Raw genomic sequence first — 17,098 nt, 5'->3', positions numbered from 1 at the left:
AGGCAAGGGATCAGCATAATAAACCCCATATCAGTTCAACTTACAAAAGATTTCACAAGCGTAAACGTAGATGCCATCATTACTGCTTAATCATGCATGATTAGCACTCCGAGGATCGCATGCTGCAGATATCAGGCTGGCAAAGAAAAGCTTAATATGTGGCTTGTTTTCAGATACAATGGAGTCGAGAGATTCACTACAAAAACTGTAGGGGTTATTTCAGCGAATGAAGAAAGAACGAATCTGAAGCTCAGGCAGGGATGCCGAGCTCTTAGGTCGAGTGACAAGCATTAGATCAGCGCTGACGATGCCTGGACACGAGAGAGAGAGGTAAATAAATTATTATCAAAAAACCGGACTTATGACTAACTTGAGATGACTAAACAAAATGGGCACATACCACACAAACCACTGACACATTATAATAATTAGAGTTTATCATATTTATTATTAGAAGGTAAAGGGAAAAACAGCTCACAATAACGAAAAACCTGATGTCAACATCCGCAGATCAGCTAGCAGCAAATAGTATAAATAGCCTAGTATTTAAGGGAAGATATATCACAAAAAAAAAAACCAAAAAAACAAGCTAGAGCAATCCTAAAAAAAAACAGCAAGATGAAGCGATGAACATATAGCTACAGTTGCCTTGCAGTACTAATAAGCTAAATTAGTTACACTGTAAAACCCATTTAGAAGCCAGGTCTCAAATTTACATGTGCAAAACTTTAAAAAAACGATTAAAAGGTGCAGTCGCCTCACAAGGTGCCACAGAAGGAAGTCACCACCCCTCCTAACCATAGCAGATGTATCTCGAGGGTATTTTCTTCATTTTGTGAAATGAAAGTTAGCAAAAAAAGTGTCCTCCCTTAACTGCAAGGAGACCGTCACTGGAGTCCCGAGGAGAGTCCTGACTGGGTAGCTGTTTCCCAGATACGCCTGATGTGAGATGTTCAGCGAGGGCTTCACAGTTCCTGACCAGGACTGTCGGTGTCGTCCAATTATGATGAATGTCAAACTTGTGACAAACATTAAGCCTCGTACATATTCACGTGCGCAGCCGCAGCCGCGAAGAGGAGTCGCTGCCTGGCCAAGTCACGAGATGCCGTGGCAGTATGGTAAGATGCTGTAGCAGGCACTCATAGATCATCAGTGACGGTATGCCGGTAACAGGGCGTGCCGTGAGGATGCAAAAGGCACAGCGAGCCCCAAGTGTCAAACAGCTTCTGCATTTAGGGCTACAAGAAGCTAATTCTCAGATATTGATTTCTAATACGATCCCTGCTAGCAAACACAATGGATTTACAAAGGTGCCTTGTTGTGTAATTACAGCAATCGTCCTTTGAGGCTATTAAAACACAGGACAATGGATAATGCAGTGGTTAGGGCCATGTGACGTGAAGGTCAGTGGCTCACACCCCGAGGGAACTCAGCTGTTTTTACAGATTATCTTTTTTCACTTTGAATCAAATCCTACGTAAAACAACAACATACCAACACCAATCCAAGACTAAAAATAAAACTAAACGTTTAGGCCTATTATCATGTTTATCGTTAACAAAAACGAGAAAATCCCTGAACTCAGTCACACTGTGTTAACTCATTCCTTCCTTAATGTAATATGCCACAGAGCAGCTGGTGTCTAGATCCATAAATCACATTTACTCGTAAAATTCAGCATTAGATTTTCATTAGCAACCAATGGCACAGTTTAACACAGATATATCACAGAAGAACAGAGAGTTGAAATTAATTTCGTTAAAAAATGCACTATTTGTTTGTTTGATTATAATATCTAGTTGGTGATTATAGCTCATTCTAGTAAATCGTGGTTACAGCTCGTCGCCACAGTATCAAAGCAAATGCAACAATTTCATCTAAATAACACTGAATAAACTAAGACACATAGTTTGCATGGTACCAAGCTATCAGTAGGCGAACGCTGCCCCTATATGGCAATAATAAAGCATTGGTTAGATTATACAATCATTATGCAAGGTGTTCATAACTGTACCCAAGGCGAGGCGCAAATGAACGAATTAAACATCGTTGAGCATGTTTATTGCCATCCGCTCCGAGAAAACAACTTTACCGCGACGCATAAAGCTGCTGAACTGTGATCGCACAGCCACCTAATGAATTAGATATGGCTATTATAATCTGTCACATATGGCGCACGGTACACAGCTATAAAATAACAGTTTAATAGGAAACGTCATGCTGAAGGTGAAAAATGCACATATATATGTCATTTTTATCTTTTGCGTGTCCAATATTAATGCTGTCTGTTTTCTTTGTATTTGACTAGGGATGGTCCGTCACCGTATTTGGGTGGATGATGGCACACGCCTCTTCTCCCATGCAGAGGTATTTCGTGACTGCTGGGTCGGAGCTGTCCTTTTCAGCACCGCGGAGGTGCCACTCTCACGCCCGAAGATAGTACGTGTTACGGCGCAGCGGCACACCGAACCCGGCCGGGATTCCAGGAACTCCCCCGGTGACGGACCCCCGGGGATCGCGTTACGCCGGGTGCCTGCGGCTTCTCGGTCATGGCGAATGTCGTTTGACGGTGTGAGAGGGTAATAACCAAAAAGGGCACCGGGGGGAATCTTGGCTGGAAACAGGCATCGCGTTGGCTGCCGGGAAACCCCTTCATGTGCGTGTATAGCCTACGCGGACATCAGGCGTTACCTTTTCACCGTAACCTGGAGTCAGAGACAAGGCGACCCGACGAATCCACAAGTTCCCCGGGAGCCCATGGAGGTGGCAGGCTGGCTACATACAGGAGGACCGTGACACGATCATCATATCCAGTAAGTGTGCACTTTGGCGTGTCCCTCCTCAACTTGCGCAACATTTTCACTATCCACGCTTTAATTTTTAAACATTTTTCATATTCGCTCAAAGTACAAATATTAAACGCTGTAATCGCAAAGCCATTTAAAATCTATATTATAGGCAGTATCGAAAACCGTGTATTACAAGCCTGTATTAAAAACTCATACAAAAAATATAAACAAAAAAGAGAACATCGTTATATACAAACGACATTCATTTTAAAAGAATACTTTATATTCTACTCAATGTCATTTGTAACAATGCATAGAAACATTATTTTCGCATATTATTGGTCAAGGTAAGGGAGGCATAAAATGAAACAATTTTACAAAGGGCATTATTTCATGTATCGATATCACGTTCCGCCTTCATTTACATATGCACCACATTAGAAACAGTTATTTGATGTTAAAAACCAAAAGATTTCAATAATACAGTTTTGTCTTTTTTTTTAAGCAGGACCTGTTACCTTCGTATCTGAATAGCGCACTCTCAGCATGACAGGACAGAGCCTAGAGGAGCTGAACGGGTCTCATTTTGAGGACAATGCGATACGCATAAACGTCGGAGGATTCAAGAAAAGACTCCTGTCTAATATGCTGTCTCGATTCCCGGAGACGCGACTGGCTCGTTTGTTGCGATGCCAGTCCAAGGAATCAATCTTAGAATTGTGCGACGATTACGACGACATGGAGAAAGAGTTTTACTTCGACAGAAATCCGGCGCTGTTTCCCTACGTCTTGAATTTTTACAATACGGGTCGGCTTCACGTCATGGCAGAACTGTGCATTTTTTCCTTCAGTCAAGAAATAGAGTACTGGGGCATCAATGAGTTCTTCATCGACTCTTGTTGCAGCAATGCATATCACTGCAGGAAGATGGAACCCGGCCGAGAAGACTGGGATGAGAAAAGCGAGGAAGGAAGCACGGCTTCTTCCTTTGATGAAATTTTAGACTTTTACACCGACGCCACGAAGTTCGACAAACAGCCGCTTGGGAGTGTGAGACGGAGGGTCTGGCTGATGTTGGACAATCCTGGGTACTCTATCGCCAGCCGGATAATCAGCATCTTATCCATCCTCGTCGTGCTGGGCTCCATTGCCACCATGTGCATGAACAGCATGACGGAGTTCACACTGCATGACAGCCAGGGCCAGCCACTCGAGGACCCACGGTTCGAGACCATAGAGCATTTTGGAATAGGCTGGTTCACCTTCGAACTGATCGCCCGGTTTGTGGTGGCTCCAGACTTGTTGCATTTCTTCGAGCACCCGCTGAACCTCATCGACCTGGTGTCAATCTTGCCCTTCTACCTGACCCTCGTCATAAACATGGTGGCAGAGAGCAGCCCGGCTCTGACCAACTTAGGGCGTGTCGCCCAGGTGCTGAGGCTAATGAGGATCTTCCGAATCCTTAAACTGGCCCGTCATTCCACGGGGCTCCGGTCCCTTGGGGCCACGCTGAAGAACAGCTACAAAGAGGTCGGCCTTTTGATGCTCTACCTGGCTGTGGGTGTCTCGTTCTTCTCCGTTATGGTCTACACCATCGAGAAAGAGGACAACGAAAGTCTGACCACCATCCCAGCCTGCTGGTGGTGGGCGACCGTGAGCATGACCACTGTGGGCTACGGAGACGTGGTCCCAGGATCGATAGCGGGAAAGCTGACTGCGTCAGCCTGTATCCTGGCCGGCATTTTGGTAGTCGTGCTTCCGATCACACTCATATTTAACAAATTCTCGCAGTTCTACAAAAGACAGAAGCAACTGGAGATCGCCATGAGGAGCTGCGATTTCGACGAGGGGATCAAGGAGGTCCCGTCGGTCAATCTGCGAAACTATTACGCGCACAAGGTGAAATCCCTGATGGCGAGCTTATCTAACATGAGCAGGAGCTCTCCCAGTGAACACAGCCTAAACGAGTCCATAAATTAAAGGGAACCTATAAAATGAAGCAAGGAAAACAGAATTACATTACTCTGCCTCTAAATAGGGAAAACATGTACGAATAATTACCATCGATGTTATATACTGCTAAAGCATTGCATGAAGAGTTGTCTGGTACAGTGTTAGCGGGTTGGGTAATTAACCATCACACGTTAGTTTGTGTTCCAGTCACAGTTAGCCTTCCCAGTGTGCTTGTCCTGCTGGTGCCCCCCCAAAAGAACCACCGTGCACTGGTAACTTTACTCTCACACCGCCCCTTTGCACGGTGGCGATGAACTGGTGTGCCGTTACACAGGAAGTGATGCGTGTTGATGTGTACATGAGCATTTGCCATTCTGGGTTTTCACTTGACATCAGCTTCCATGTGTCCGTGAAACGTTTCTCCTGGCAAGGAGTTTGATGTTTGAATGCTGTATCGAGACATAAAAAAAAAAAAAACTTACACTGTTTTGGGAAAACATCTATATGGAAGAAGCCTGTCCTTGGACAGATTAATATGATTTATTTTCAAAAAGAAAATGTTACACAATATGTGGTAAATTTTAAACAGACTGGCAGCGTTAACTGACCACCAAGCTGACTAATATAAAGTGTTGAATTAACACCATCAATTTGCTGTGTAATAACACGTAACGTCTGGTTATATGTATGTGTGTGCATGTATGTGTATCAAAATACTATATTTTTGAATGTGATTTGTCATGTTTTATAACTATTAAAATGTAGAAGAAACGTTTCAATAATTTAACAAATGCTGCAGTAAACTGGCAAAAGAATGGCAGGCAGATATGATCGTGTCTAAGTGGTCAGAAAGTACAGACAGAGGTGGAAAGTTCAGGTTCAGAAAGTTCAAATCCAGACCAACATTTCGTTTCCAACCAACCAGCCGAGCGTAAAGAGTCACAGTCACAGAGTACTCAACTAGCTGGTTGAAACAAAATCTTAGTCTGGATTTGTACTTCCTGGACTTGAGAGTTCCACATCTCTATAAATTTCCACATCTCTATAAATGTATTAGGGAAGTGAGGCACAAATTCACCAGTTTTCCTCTTAGGGAGGAAGTGAAATGAATGAACTAGTTTAACGAGATCAAGCTATAGGCAGCTCGAAAAGACAAACGGGCAAGGACTTGAAAGTGCATGGATACTGGTGTTACTGGTCAGCTCTGGAACAGGGCTTCATTCAACTGCCTGCGTAGAGTCCGTCCTTCACCGAGACCCTATAACCCAGAGATGTGTTCAGAGATCAAATCCATCAGTTCGCCCACAAAACATCAATCGCAGAATGGAACTGAAATCAACCGCTAATGGCCTGGGAGACACTTTTCCTACCCAAGACCAAGAAAGGCACAGAGGCATCTGTCAGCTGGGCTATGGTTTTAATGTGCTTCGTAGGAAAATACATTTCATAAAATAAGTTATGCATGTTCAGTACAAGGTTACAAATCTGTTCCAAAAATTCCCACGGCCTGTCAGTGCATCTAGTCGGCAGTTTTCAAAAAACAAAAGTAGCTATTTACAACCGGCAGAACTGACGCAGGGAGGAGCAGTCTGGCTACACCTTAAAACCCCAAAATAATAACGGCTGTGAAAGTGGCATACTAGCTTTTGCATTTTAATCTTAAATGGGCTGAATCCAGAAAAACAGGATCATCTTCAGGCTGAATTTTCTTCATTTTTACACGCAGGTAACCAGGAATCATAAAATAAAACATTTTTTTGTTGTTGTTGTTAAACACCCCTGAGACAGAAACAGGTTTTCGGTCCTGATTTAGAGTCACTGCTGATTAGAAGTCAAATGAAAAACTCCTTCACTGCTTCTGAGAATCAGGACGGGGGGGGGGGGGAGGGGCACTATCATCGCCTCTGAGAAACACGCATTCTGCCCTCTCCGGCTTGATGGCTGATTCACGTTACACCTTCACTGTAGCAGGCAAACTTGGCATTAACAAGATTCAACCAACAGAGAAAATGTCTAGAAGCCTAATGAGACAGAATTCCATGTTTAAGTACAAACAGATTAACAATGGCAATATACAGGAAGCTGACATAATTGCAGCAGGGATCTGTGATCCCCTTTAAAGTATGAAAGGGGGGGGGGGCAGTTAAATGTCACTCTATGAGTCGTAAATCTGAAAGATCACTTTAAGCACTATTTCCTTTAGCATGTTAATCCAAGTGACCAAGGACCGTCCTGCCAGTAATCATTTATCTTCACGTATGTAAATCGGTCTTACAGCTAAAGTCTTTATTTCTAAGACAGGAAAACCAATTTCATTTGACATTACGAGCCCGTCGATATGTCACTCGCATTTAAATTCTGTGACCAGATTGGCCGCATGGCCGAAGGAATCGCTGCGCCTTAAATGCGACTGCTGGCGCCCCAGTGGAGTGCAGTCGAGCGGAGCTAGGCATTAGTGCAGCGGCTGCGACACCGCCGATGCCATTTTTATGCATTTAAGATGATAGCACAGGTCTTCCTACTGCGCGTTCATTTAAAATCCGGCATCTTATTGCTAAGTGCGTCTCACGGCCCGACCCAAACACTGCAGGTTCAGGTTCAGCCAGGAAAGACGGACGCAACGCTTCCTGTAAATAAACAGTTTGTTTTGTGTGGACTTCTGAACGACTGAACAACGGGCAACACACCCGAAAAGCTTCAGGACACACCAAATGATAAGCTTTGGCTAAAAAAGAAAACGTTTACAACATAAATCGACAAAGAACAAAATACGAGAACTTCAAAGCAGTACTTTATCCCCTGAGCTAAGAAAAATATCAATAAATAAAAAAAGTGCAGCTCCATGTCTATCCGGGAAGATTCAGTGTCAGTTTTTTTTTCAACTGGCTTTTCAATAAAGTCTGCTTGTTTCCAGCCTTAAACTGTCTCGCTAAATATAGCAACATGAAGGCAACAGCTCGTGACCAAAATGCAGCTTCATGCCTCCATCTGGTTGCACCCGATGAGCCTGTTTGACAGTTCAGCATCCAGCTTATAATGATAAGCTAATCACATCTCAGACAGAACCAACTCCGCCTTCATCCTCAGTACTGGTACCGTTGGCTGTTAAAAACTGGGGAAGAATTAGACTGCAAGCTGAAACATTTCAGGAATAGTTACGCTGACATTTTAACATGGGTTTCTTCATGTAGAAGGATCTCATATGACGGCACAGGGCCACACAGCCTTCAGTAACTAATGCGGGTTTCCTCAGCGTAGTAACGCGACTGAAAGCATGGATCTACTGAAAAACAAGGGCGGTAAAAATCGTAGGAGCGTGGAAGTTTCTAGAAAAGCGCTGGCTAAGGATGCACTCGCAGGCCTCGGGACAAAACACAGGAATCAAAGTCATACTCTAACATATTCGAGACATTCGTAACATTATAAGTACTGGAGAAAACTTGCTTTTTAGCAAATGTAAATTAGGGTTTATTAAGCACATAAAAACATCCTTGAATGGTCAGAAACACGCCGGAAACAAATACTTGTCCTTATTCAACTTTTCACCTTTCAGTTGGTCCCCAAAAGGTGCTGAGAAATCGTAATCAGACTAAATGCACCAAATATTTTCCAAAACTCAATATTGCATGTTTTTTTGGACCGTTCTAAACACATTTCACCCGATGATCCTTGACCTGCTGTGCTTTTGATGACCACAGACTGAACTTCAGACCTTCTTAAGGCACCCAATCCATCTTGCATCACCATGGTAACATGCATCCTTCAGTAGAGTCTCTTTGGTTTCAAACATTCTGGAGTCCAACTCTTTCACATCTATTCAAACCTCAGTGAAAGATGATGGAGGGGGGGGGGAATTCAAACCTAATGGTAACGTAAAAAAAAAACCAACACAAACGGGGGTAAGGCCCCCTAAACACTTCATATTCTATCCCTCTCTTAAATAACAAATATAGTATATTAGCATAATTATTAACAGCTATGCTTCATATCACCCAGAAACGCTGGTAGTGACAGACAGGCAGATTGTACAATGGAAACGAGGAACCACATGTGCATTAAAACCAGAGCGATTGTGTGTGTGGGGGTTCAGGGGTGCTGGAAGGGGGCTTCCGTAAGGGCGTGCAGCAGTGTTGGTGAGCTAAGTCAGGTAGTGTGCCTCACAAGGGACAAAAAGGGCGAGGAGGATCCAGGGGGACAGACATGGTACTGGTGTGAATGACCTCTACCGTGCGACAGGGCTTTGGGATCACCGGTGGAGAAGGGAAACCGAGCATGACCCAGGAGCAGGGGGGGCAGGATAAAGAAGAAATGGCGCCCACAGGCATTCATGCCCATGCGATGGGCAGGGCTCCCAGATCAGAGGAGTGGTTTGTATAATTACACAGAGGCTCAGAATAAATGGGAGTGGCACTCCCAGGGATCGGGCTTCAGAGATCCGTGGGGTACTGGTGTGGGGAGGGCCCCCCCCCACCCCCTCCGGATGGCCCTCAGAAGTTCTGCTGGCGCCGCTTCTTGGCGTCCATGGCGTCCAGGATGGGCTGGCGCTTAGCCGTGTAGCGCTGGCGCAGCTCCTCGATCTCCCGCTCCATCATGGGATCCAGCGCACTCAGCCGCATCTGCAGCTCCTCGAAGCTCAGATTCTTCAGCTGCGCAGACACAAGGGGCACAGACACGGGGACATTGAGGCGCCTCAGCTGCGCAGACACAGGGTACAGCCACAGCTCTGTCAACCATGGCGCGATTCACACTCTCACAAGGTTCCTTTCTAAATATTATTTTAAAACCTCTTTATTAAACATAAATTAATGATCGCACCACAATGACCTGACTCACTGCTGCCACTGTTCCCAGAACAGATTCCCCGCTTAATGCAGCATCAACGAAGCATGGAGTTTCCCAAACAGTGGTCTGACAGATTTAATCTCTAAAAGGCGGAGGACGCGTCGATTCACAGACATCAGACCGCCGGGACAAAGGTACGAGCCGGTGGGAGGGGGCCCATCCCCGGCGCCGCTGTGGACATCTGCGCTGTCAGCCATGGACGCTTCTCCCCATGGTCACACGAGACGGCCTGGCTGGCTGCCACAGGCGCACCGCCGCCCCGAACAGATGGTGTGCGGAGACATCAGGCAGAAAGCAAGACACGGCGCCGCCACGCCGGCAGCCCGGGTTCGAGGGCTCGTCTCCGGCCTGCTTCTCTCTGCCAGCAAGTCCGCACATTCCCCCCCCCCCGAAAGACGTCCAGATCTAAATCGCGACACACTAAACGGTGACGTGACGCGCGTCGCCGGTGCCCGCGAACGTTGTCTGATTCGTGAGGAGCATCACCATCTGTTGCGCGGCCAGGCTGACAAACAGGGAAAGGGGGGAACCTTTATTTATTTACTTCTGCTCCGCCTCCCACAGAGGCGGAGCAGGTGGTGCGAGGGGAGGAAGGAGGACAGAAGAACCCACTCGTGACAAACATCTAGGCCACCCCAGCAGCAGTTGTCTGCGATCCGTTTCATCAGTTAACAACGAAAACTTATGAGAACATATCAAGATTTGCCTGGATGTTGTGTAATAAGCCCAGTAATAAAAGTCCTTTCAGAAATTGCTTAGTAAGCTCTTCGTCCCATATTCCATAACCTGGAGCTTGGAGCGGTCATCCTCACGATGGGATGTCAGTCCACTCTGCGACATACATGCACCGTGGACAATTCTGAGACACCAACTCATCTAACTGCACTGCGGATAGTCGCATGGGCACAGGAAGAACGCGCACGCGCACGCACACACAGAGCCGGGAGTGTGAACCAGTCACCGTCATGCTTCCGCACGAGCCAGGGCCGTGAACGCCGCTTCCACGCGACACAGCGCACACACATGATCAGCTGTTCATGCAGACCTGACAAACGTGTGGAAGATACTGAGCTAGCAGCCAACCCGAGTGTGATCCAGACTCCCACACGGATTCAAAAAATATATTTATAATTAAACGCAGTGAAGGATTCCACTCACGCCATATATGGCGATCAATCCTGCCCCGATGAACCTGTAAATGCAGCACAAGATGGAGTAAGATTTTGCTTTCCTGTCCCTTCCAGTTCAAGCCCCCAGGCAGAGAACCATCGCTACCTTTGTCACCTACAAGCCCACTGAGCCCCCAGAAACTGGAAGCTCTGGAATATCTGTCACGAAAGGCAATTTATTTTGCAGGTTCATGCTCAATCTTACAAAACAGGGGGGGAAAAAATGGGGAACTTCACAGCTGACAGGCGACAGAAAAATGGACCTTTTTAAAAAGAGAAAACATATGGTGCAAATGTCAATATTTCATTGGATTTTATTGGATTGACGTACAAGAGACAACATTTGGTGCTTGATTCTTAACCGAGTGCACATTCAGTTTATTTTTTTTTAATTTTGGTTGTTAGATCGATCGTTTTCTTATACAGCATAAATAATGGTCAAGACTGATCCCCGAAGGTGAACCTACACACTACTGACAGAAGGCTGGCGATTACACCAACAAACCCGCTGGTCTCATTAATCGGCTCCTTGATGCCATCATCAGGATGCTACGTGCAGTGCCAGGAAACAAGACAAGACCTGGCATAGACTATGAGCCAACCGGACGGTACCAAGACCCTTCCGGAGACCAGGCCAGGAGACATGGATGCACTCTCACTCAGCACTGAACACTCAGCCTATGGCAGCGTTTCCCAATCTGGTCCTCAGGGACCTCGTGACCCACATTTTCGCTCCCCCTGAGCTCCCTGTCAGACAATCCACATTTTCGCTCCCTCCCAGCTTCCGTGAGCTGAGAGTAAGCAAAAACATGGACAGTCCGTGGGTCCCTGAAGACCGGACTGGGAAACACAGAGACAAATACATTAACATGTCAATGTTTCACGTGGCGAGGATATTTTGGAAATGCAGTGCGAGAAGCTTCTTCGGGGAAAATGATTCCATTTCGTCTCAGGCAGACAAATGAAGAACAAACTTTTTAAAAAAAAACAAAAAAAACAAAACAAAACCTAAACCTGAATTGCTCACACAGCAATAAAACCCATTTACCTTCTTAGGGATTTTGAAATGTTCATTAACTTTTTTTTCATAGGGACACTGTAGACAAGCTGCTTCTTTTAGTTGCTCCGGCCTAATAAATGTGAGCTGCGCAAGGAGAGCTAACCCAAAAACAAAAGTATCCCCACGCGAGGCAGGAAGACTCGGTGAAGCCGAGGACTTCAAGAGGCCCATCAGAATCCCGGAGGGTGGAGTCCTCACTGCACATTCAGCCCAAAATGAGCCTCAGGCCAGAGTCTACAAGCCAATTACCAGCAGACAGCTTCCTGAAATACCATGCCGACATCACTGACAGTGCAGGTAACACATCCGCACAACTGCTTCACAGACTGATAGCCTCAGAGCTTACATTCGTCACACAGAGCAATATACCCGAGATGCCTGGAAAAGGAGGGTGATGTGGGGGGGGTGACTTTAACAGCTCCATGTGATTTCGGCTCTCCAAAGCAGATTCCCCCGGCCTAGTGTTCGGAATTCCTGCAGCCACTGAAGCGGACATTGATTTGTCACCTTGGATGTAGTGTCGCAGAGTAGAAAACAAGCAGAGCGACAAAACACCTATGGTCTCCTTCCAAAAAACACAAATGCTTGACCATTCCGGTGGTTGGAGGTAATTAAACACCTTTTGTAAATGTGCATTCCTGTTTTTCTCCATATGCTTTACACCCATTGGCTAGTGCTGTCCACAAGATTCACTGTAGAGTAATCAGCTCTGGGCAGTTCTCAAAACACAACAAATCATGGATCTGATTCTCTGATGTGAGCCAGTATGACATATCCCAGTAAAAACGTAAAAGTGGAAGAAGAAAGTCTCTCTCTGGTCTGAAAATAGTCACAGAATGATGCGATTTACTTTCTGATTCAAAGAAAGCCATTTTAACCATGTTTTTGAAACAGGACGACCATGAGTCTTGTATAAATGGGGGTAGGAAGGCTAATAAATGTTCTGATATACTATTAAACATTATTAAGCACTGGGAGAAGCAGAGGGTGATACTCTTTTGTAAAATATGTATAAAAATTGCCAGTATTGCGGCCCTGCAATTGCCTTTTGATCTTGAGATATCGAAAGCTTCTAAATTTACGCACCTGAAAAAAAGTCTATTCCAGAGATATTCCACATTCGTTCCTTAGCCTCACACCCCCTATAAAAAGCAGGCTGGGCAATAAGACTTACAAGGCATGGGGTGTTTATCAATAATACGGACTGTTCTTGTGTCTTTGCTAACCCGTTTGACATCATCATCCATTGGCGCACTACCTGAGGGTACCTTTGAGGGTACAATTACATGGCGCTGGGGCTGTACCCTCAAGGGTCTGCCAGTTGTACCCTAACTGCAGGTAAATGTACCTTTTAGTCTAATTTAAGGTACAGAAATGGACTCTGGGGAACATTTTTGTACTAATGGGGGTACACTAATATTGGTTGTAGCATGGGGAACAAAAGTTTACCAGGGTTGTAGCCTTTATTTGGACAGTGTGAACTACAGTTCTAATACTCAAGAACAGCAGCACAATGGATAGTAAAAATCCCCAGATGTTGTTCTTGCCCAGGTTCATGCATCAATGCATCAGTAGCATCCTTGCCAACGAAAACAATCCCATGATTCTGTGCATCCCGAGTTCGTTCTTGGGAGGCAAGTTAACAAGACTGCTATTGCCAAGAACAAAAGTATGTTCTTTGCATTCTTGGTGTCGATAAACACCCAAGGGACCCTCTCCAGGAATCGCTCACCCACAATGCACAGGGAAGAGAGAAGCCGTTCACAGGTGCTCCCGCAGCCACTAGGCCCCATTTACACAGCCGGCAGCTCAGTGCGTCTGAGGCCCTGCACACAGTCCCACCACCGGGGGAGATGCTGGCCGTCTGGCATAAACCCCATTGCAAACGGCTCTGACTCATGTCGAGACTCCATCAGGCAGCCGCTGGGGGTCGGCCCGGCCTCCCGCTGGACCGGAGCAGCTCAGAGGCGCACGCTGTGCAGAGCGGGACACGGGGTCCAGCTACCCTCTCGGAAAGGCCAGAGGTGCATCTCCTGCCAGGCGGATCTCATTCATGCAAATCCTTTGCAGATGACCCAGCATCTCTAATCAATAGACTGCAAAACGAATGGCGTGGCTGTGATCCCTACTAGACCTGCACAAGCGTTTTTACGCCTTTTTTCTGGACAGCTGGGGACAGAACCAAGGTGAGCTCCTGTAGCTGGGGGAGTGGGGGGCTCGACGCGGCCTAAGGAATGAAGACTGCCAGGGCTCAACGGCCGCAGTCACCGGGGATGTCTGGAGAAGAGCTCAGGAAAAGGAACAGAATATCACACTTACAGAGAAAGAGGAGATTCTCTCAGAGCTGCTGGGACTGGGTAACTCTGGCACGAGAGCCGAATCAAGTGTGAAAAATGAGGATGCCGTCCCTTCCCGATGACTGTAGAGCCTCTCGGGACGCTAGCAACAGCTAAATAAATAAAATGCACAAGAAAAGCCATAATTGAGATGGATGCCACACAGCTATGGATGGATGCCCGCTGCGTGGACCACAATGCAGATGTGTGCAGGACGCGCAGGAGACGCACTCATTCATCACCTTCCCGGCATCTTAACTCGGCATGCTGCCATAGGCGCCCATTCCTGCTCTTAGAGACCCTGGTAATTTCACAAGGGATGGATATTTATGAGGAACGTTCAGGGTGTAATCAAGAGGTGCGTGACTAAAAAGGCGTAAGACATTGCTGAAGGGCCTTGAAGTAGTTATCAGGAGTGCCGAGGTAGCTCAAGCCTTCCGATGAGTGTGGTCATTTCCCAGCTGCGCGTGGCCTGACGCCGGGCCGCTACAGCCCAGGGCTGGTGCTCTATCACCGGCCGGCGCGCCGGGCTCTATCACCGGCCGGCTCATCCCCTGACTTTTGCATGGAGTTCACTAGGTAATTGCTTCCTCAGCCCACCTGCTTCTCGCTAATTGCCTAAAGTAGCTCACTGCCGCAGAGGGAAGCGGCTTATTAAGACGGGATTATTAAAGTTAAATGAACAAAGAGTGGCATTATGCCGCAAAGCCCCCGGCGGATCTCTGACGCCTCATCTACTGTAGGTTACGTATCCAAAACTGCCCTAAGAACTTCACCCCCCTTGCTGTAAACCACATTTGTTCAGAGCAGAAACAGTTCTATAAGTTTCACATTCCCGGAAATGTTGATGGACGTCATATCAAACCTACAGTATTCCTTATTCAGAGCTGCGACTGAAACTTCACTGTAAACAATCCCATGAATGTGCAATTGTTAAAAGCATTTTGACCCTAAAGAAAACAGCATCCAAAAAAAATAAATCCTGGGGCAAAAAGGTTAAAAAAAAATAACGTAGCCAACCTCAAAAAAAAAAAAAAAGGTTCCTTAGGCTACACAGGTGGCAGGGGCAGGAAAAACCGGCGAGACTTTAGGCCCGACGGTCGCTCTGTGTCGCTCTGTGTTATATACGGTAGCAGCCGTGGAATATGGAGAGAGGACACAGGAGCAGGTGACTCTCACGGCATGAACGCTGCTCCCTTACCGTCTCCCCGGATTTCACGATGACTGAGCCCCACACACAAATTTAAGGCTGGTTTCATGAACAGTAGGATGAAGTCAAATGCCTTCCACGGCCTCCCCAGTGGCCAGACCATTAAACCTTCATGCTCTGAAATATGGAATGTGAGGCAGATTTCTACCTCTAAATCCCACAAAGAAATTGAGGCTTTTCGTCTTCAATGGCCAAACTTCTTACTTGGTCCTTGGTATTAATATATTGTTAGGTGCTTCCTTATTGCGTCCCCCCCCATATGGAGCACACTGCTCCCCCCCCCAAGGCACCTCATGGTAATGTGGCAGGCTGTACCTGCTGAGGAGGAATGCAGCATGCAGACTGAGCAAAGGCTTACAGCAGAGGCCCCAATTCTACCTCAGTTCAGATCTGCATCATCTGCAGTAACAATTAGCATAGATCTTCATTTGTAAAAAACATAATTACTTAGCTAAGCAGATTATGGGGGATGTTCTAAGAATGCGTCCCCAGCATGACCAAATGATGACCTGTATCTCCATAAAGCTCAGCACGTTTTCACAGCACTCGTCGTCCTCTGTGACATTTCAGGGAGCCCGTGTCCCAATTCCCAGGGCTCATTTCATTAACCAAGCACAGCTTCGGAGTCTCTTCTCAGTGAATTACGGTGTACCGTCTCACTTCAGAGAGCCCAGTGCAGCAAAGTCAACCACTGAACACCACAGAGGAATACAGAAGCTGACAATAACATATAATCAGATTAACTCTGAAAGAGGAGTGAGAGAGAAGCACTCCCAGAGGACCGCTGCGGAAAAGTCTCACGACTGTGGACGTCCAGCGATCACAGGCCCGCGGATAAACGACTCTTCGGGGCATCGGAACACAAAACAAAGGCTGGAGGCGTTTCATTAAAATCGCGACGGGCCACTTCCACCTGTCGCAAGACAGCTACCAGGCTGCAAACCAAAACAGGCTTCAGCTGAGAATTAACACAGCACTTATAACACAATACAACAGCAGGAGACATAACAGCAGCTGCACGGCCAGCAGATTCTGAGAGCTTTAAAACAGGGGGTAAGATCATACTCATCAAGTATGAAGGCACTGGACACGCACAAACCAGTCTGCTGAGCAGGTGGGCCCAAGTCAGGCAATAAGAAATCCAATGCAGTGAAATGGGTTAGAAAAGCTCACTAGTTGATTCATCTAAAGGCACCTGACAAGTGCAGCTGCACATCTGCTCACTGTAAGGTGGGTCTCCTTGCAGCCCTTGGATCGGAACAAAAGAACAGAAATCAGTAATGAAAGTGTGCAGCTGTTTGCTAGCCGCCGTACGCAGAGCTCTAGAGATGTCGCTCCCTTTCCTCTCGCCTCAGGGTTTGGGGCTCTTCGAGGCGCACTCTGAAGGCCCCCAGGGGTACCGCAACATCTCAGATCACACCAGGACGACGCTCCTCTTGGCTGGAAGCTGACAGGGGCTCTTGGGACAGACTCAGCACCAACGAGACGAAGACAAAGCAGAGCTACCCTGGGGAATACGGAACACGCGCATCCACACACAAAATCAAAATGCGGGAGCCCTATCTCAATATACAAGGGGTGGCATTTAACAGGAGGTGCCGTCACGCCAAGCCTGATGAAATGTCACGAAAGCGGGACGGTGTGCGGTTCAGGAAAATGCATCCCCGCCATAAGGTGAGGTCCCAGCACTTAACAGGAACCCACACAAAAGCAGTCAGATCAATGTCACAGAATAAGTC

The 17,098-nt window shown here is 46.7% G+C and overlaps 2 protein-coding genes across 3 annotated transcripts in view; one reads left to right on the top strand and one right to left on the bottom strand.

Annotated features, from left to right (window-relative positions):
• Nucleotides 1-1,926: 1,926 nt before the first annotated feature.
• Nucleotides 1,927-5,513, top strand: LOC111844065 (delayed-rectifier potassium channel regulatory subunit KCNS2). Of its 2 annotated transcripts, none has more exons than XM_072716834.1 (3): nucleotides 1,927-2,226; nucleotides 2,309-2,813; nucleotides 3,295-5,513. In XM_072716834.1, the coding sequence occupies exon 3, from the start codon at nucleotides 3,336-3,338 to the stop codon at nucleotides 4,767-4,769; it is 1,434 nt and encodes a 477-aa protein (XP_072572935.1). In that variant the 5' UTR covers nucleotides 1,927-2,226; nucleotides 2,309-2,813; nucleotides 3,295-3,335; the 3' UTR covers nucleotides 4,770-5,513. The 2 variants fall into 2 exon arrangements, with proteins under 2 accessions (XP_072572935.1, XP_023667952.1); XM_023812184.2 differs by having other exon boundaries at nucleotides 1,928-2,226; nucleotides 3,298-5,513.
• Nucleotides 5,514-6,142: 629 nt separating this feature from the next.
• Nucleotides 6,143-17,098, bottom strand: part of stk3 (serine/threonine kinase 3 (STE20 homolog, yeast)) — a 54,964-nt gene continuing 44,008 nt past the window's right edge. The window contains exon 11 of the mRNA XM_023814201.2: nucleotides 6,143-9,388. Coding sequence (XP_023669969.1) covers nucleotides 9,230-9,388 — 159 coding nt within the window. The 3' untranslated portion in view covers nucleotides 6,143-9,229. The remainder of the gene's footprint in view (nucleotides 9,389-17,098) is intronic.

Source organism: Paramormyrops kingsleyae, chromosome 9 (genome assembly GCF_048594095.1).
Source record: "Paramormyrops kingsleyae isolate MSU_618 chromosome 9, PKINGS_0.4, whole genome shotgun sequence".
Classification (NCBI taxonomy): Eukaryota; Metazoa; Chordata; class Actinopteri; order Osteoglossiformes; family Mormyridae; genus Paramormyrops; species Paramormyrops kingsleyae.
The sequence above is the reverse complement of the archived record's forward strand: the minus strand, read 5'-3'. Positions and strand labels throughout refer to the sequence as shown.

What these genes read in the sequence shown, in the direction of transcription:
- LOC111844065 (XM_072716834.1), top strand. Translation starts at nt 3,336, where the DNA reads ATGACAGGACAGAGCCTAGAGGAGCTGAACGGGTCTCATTTTGAGGAC.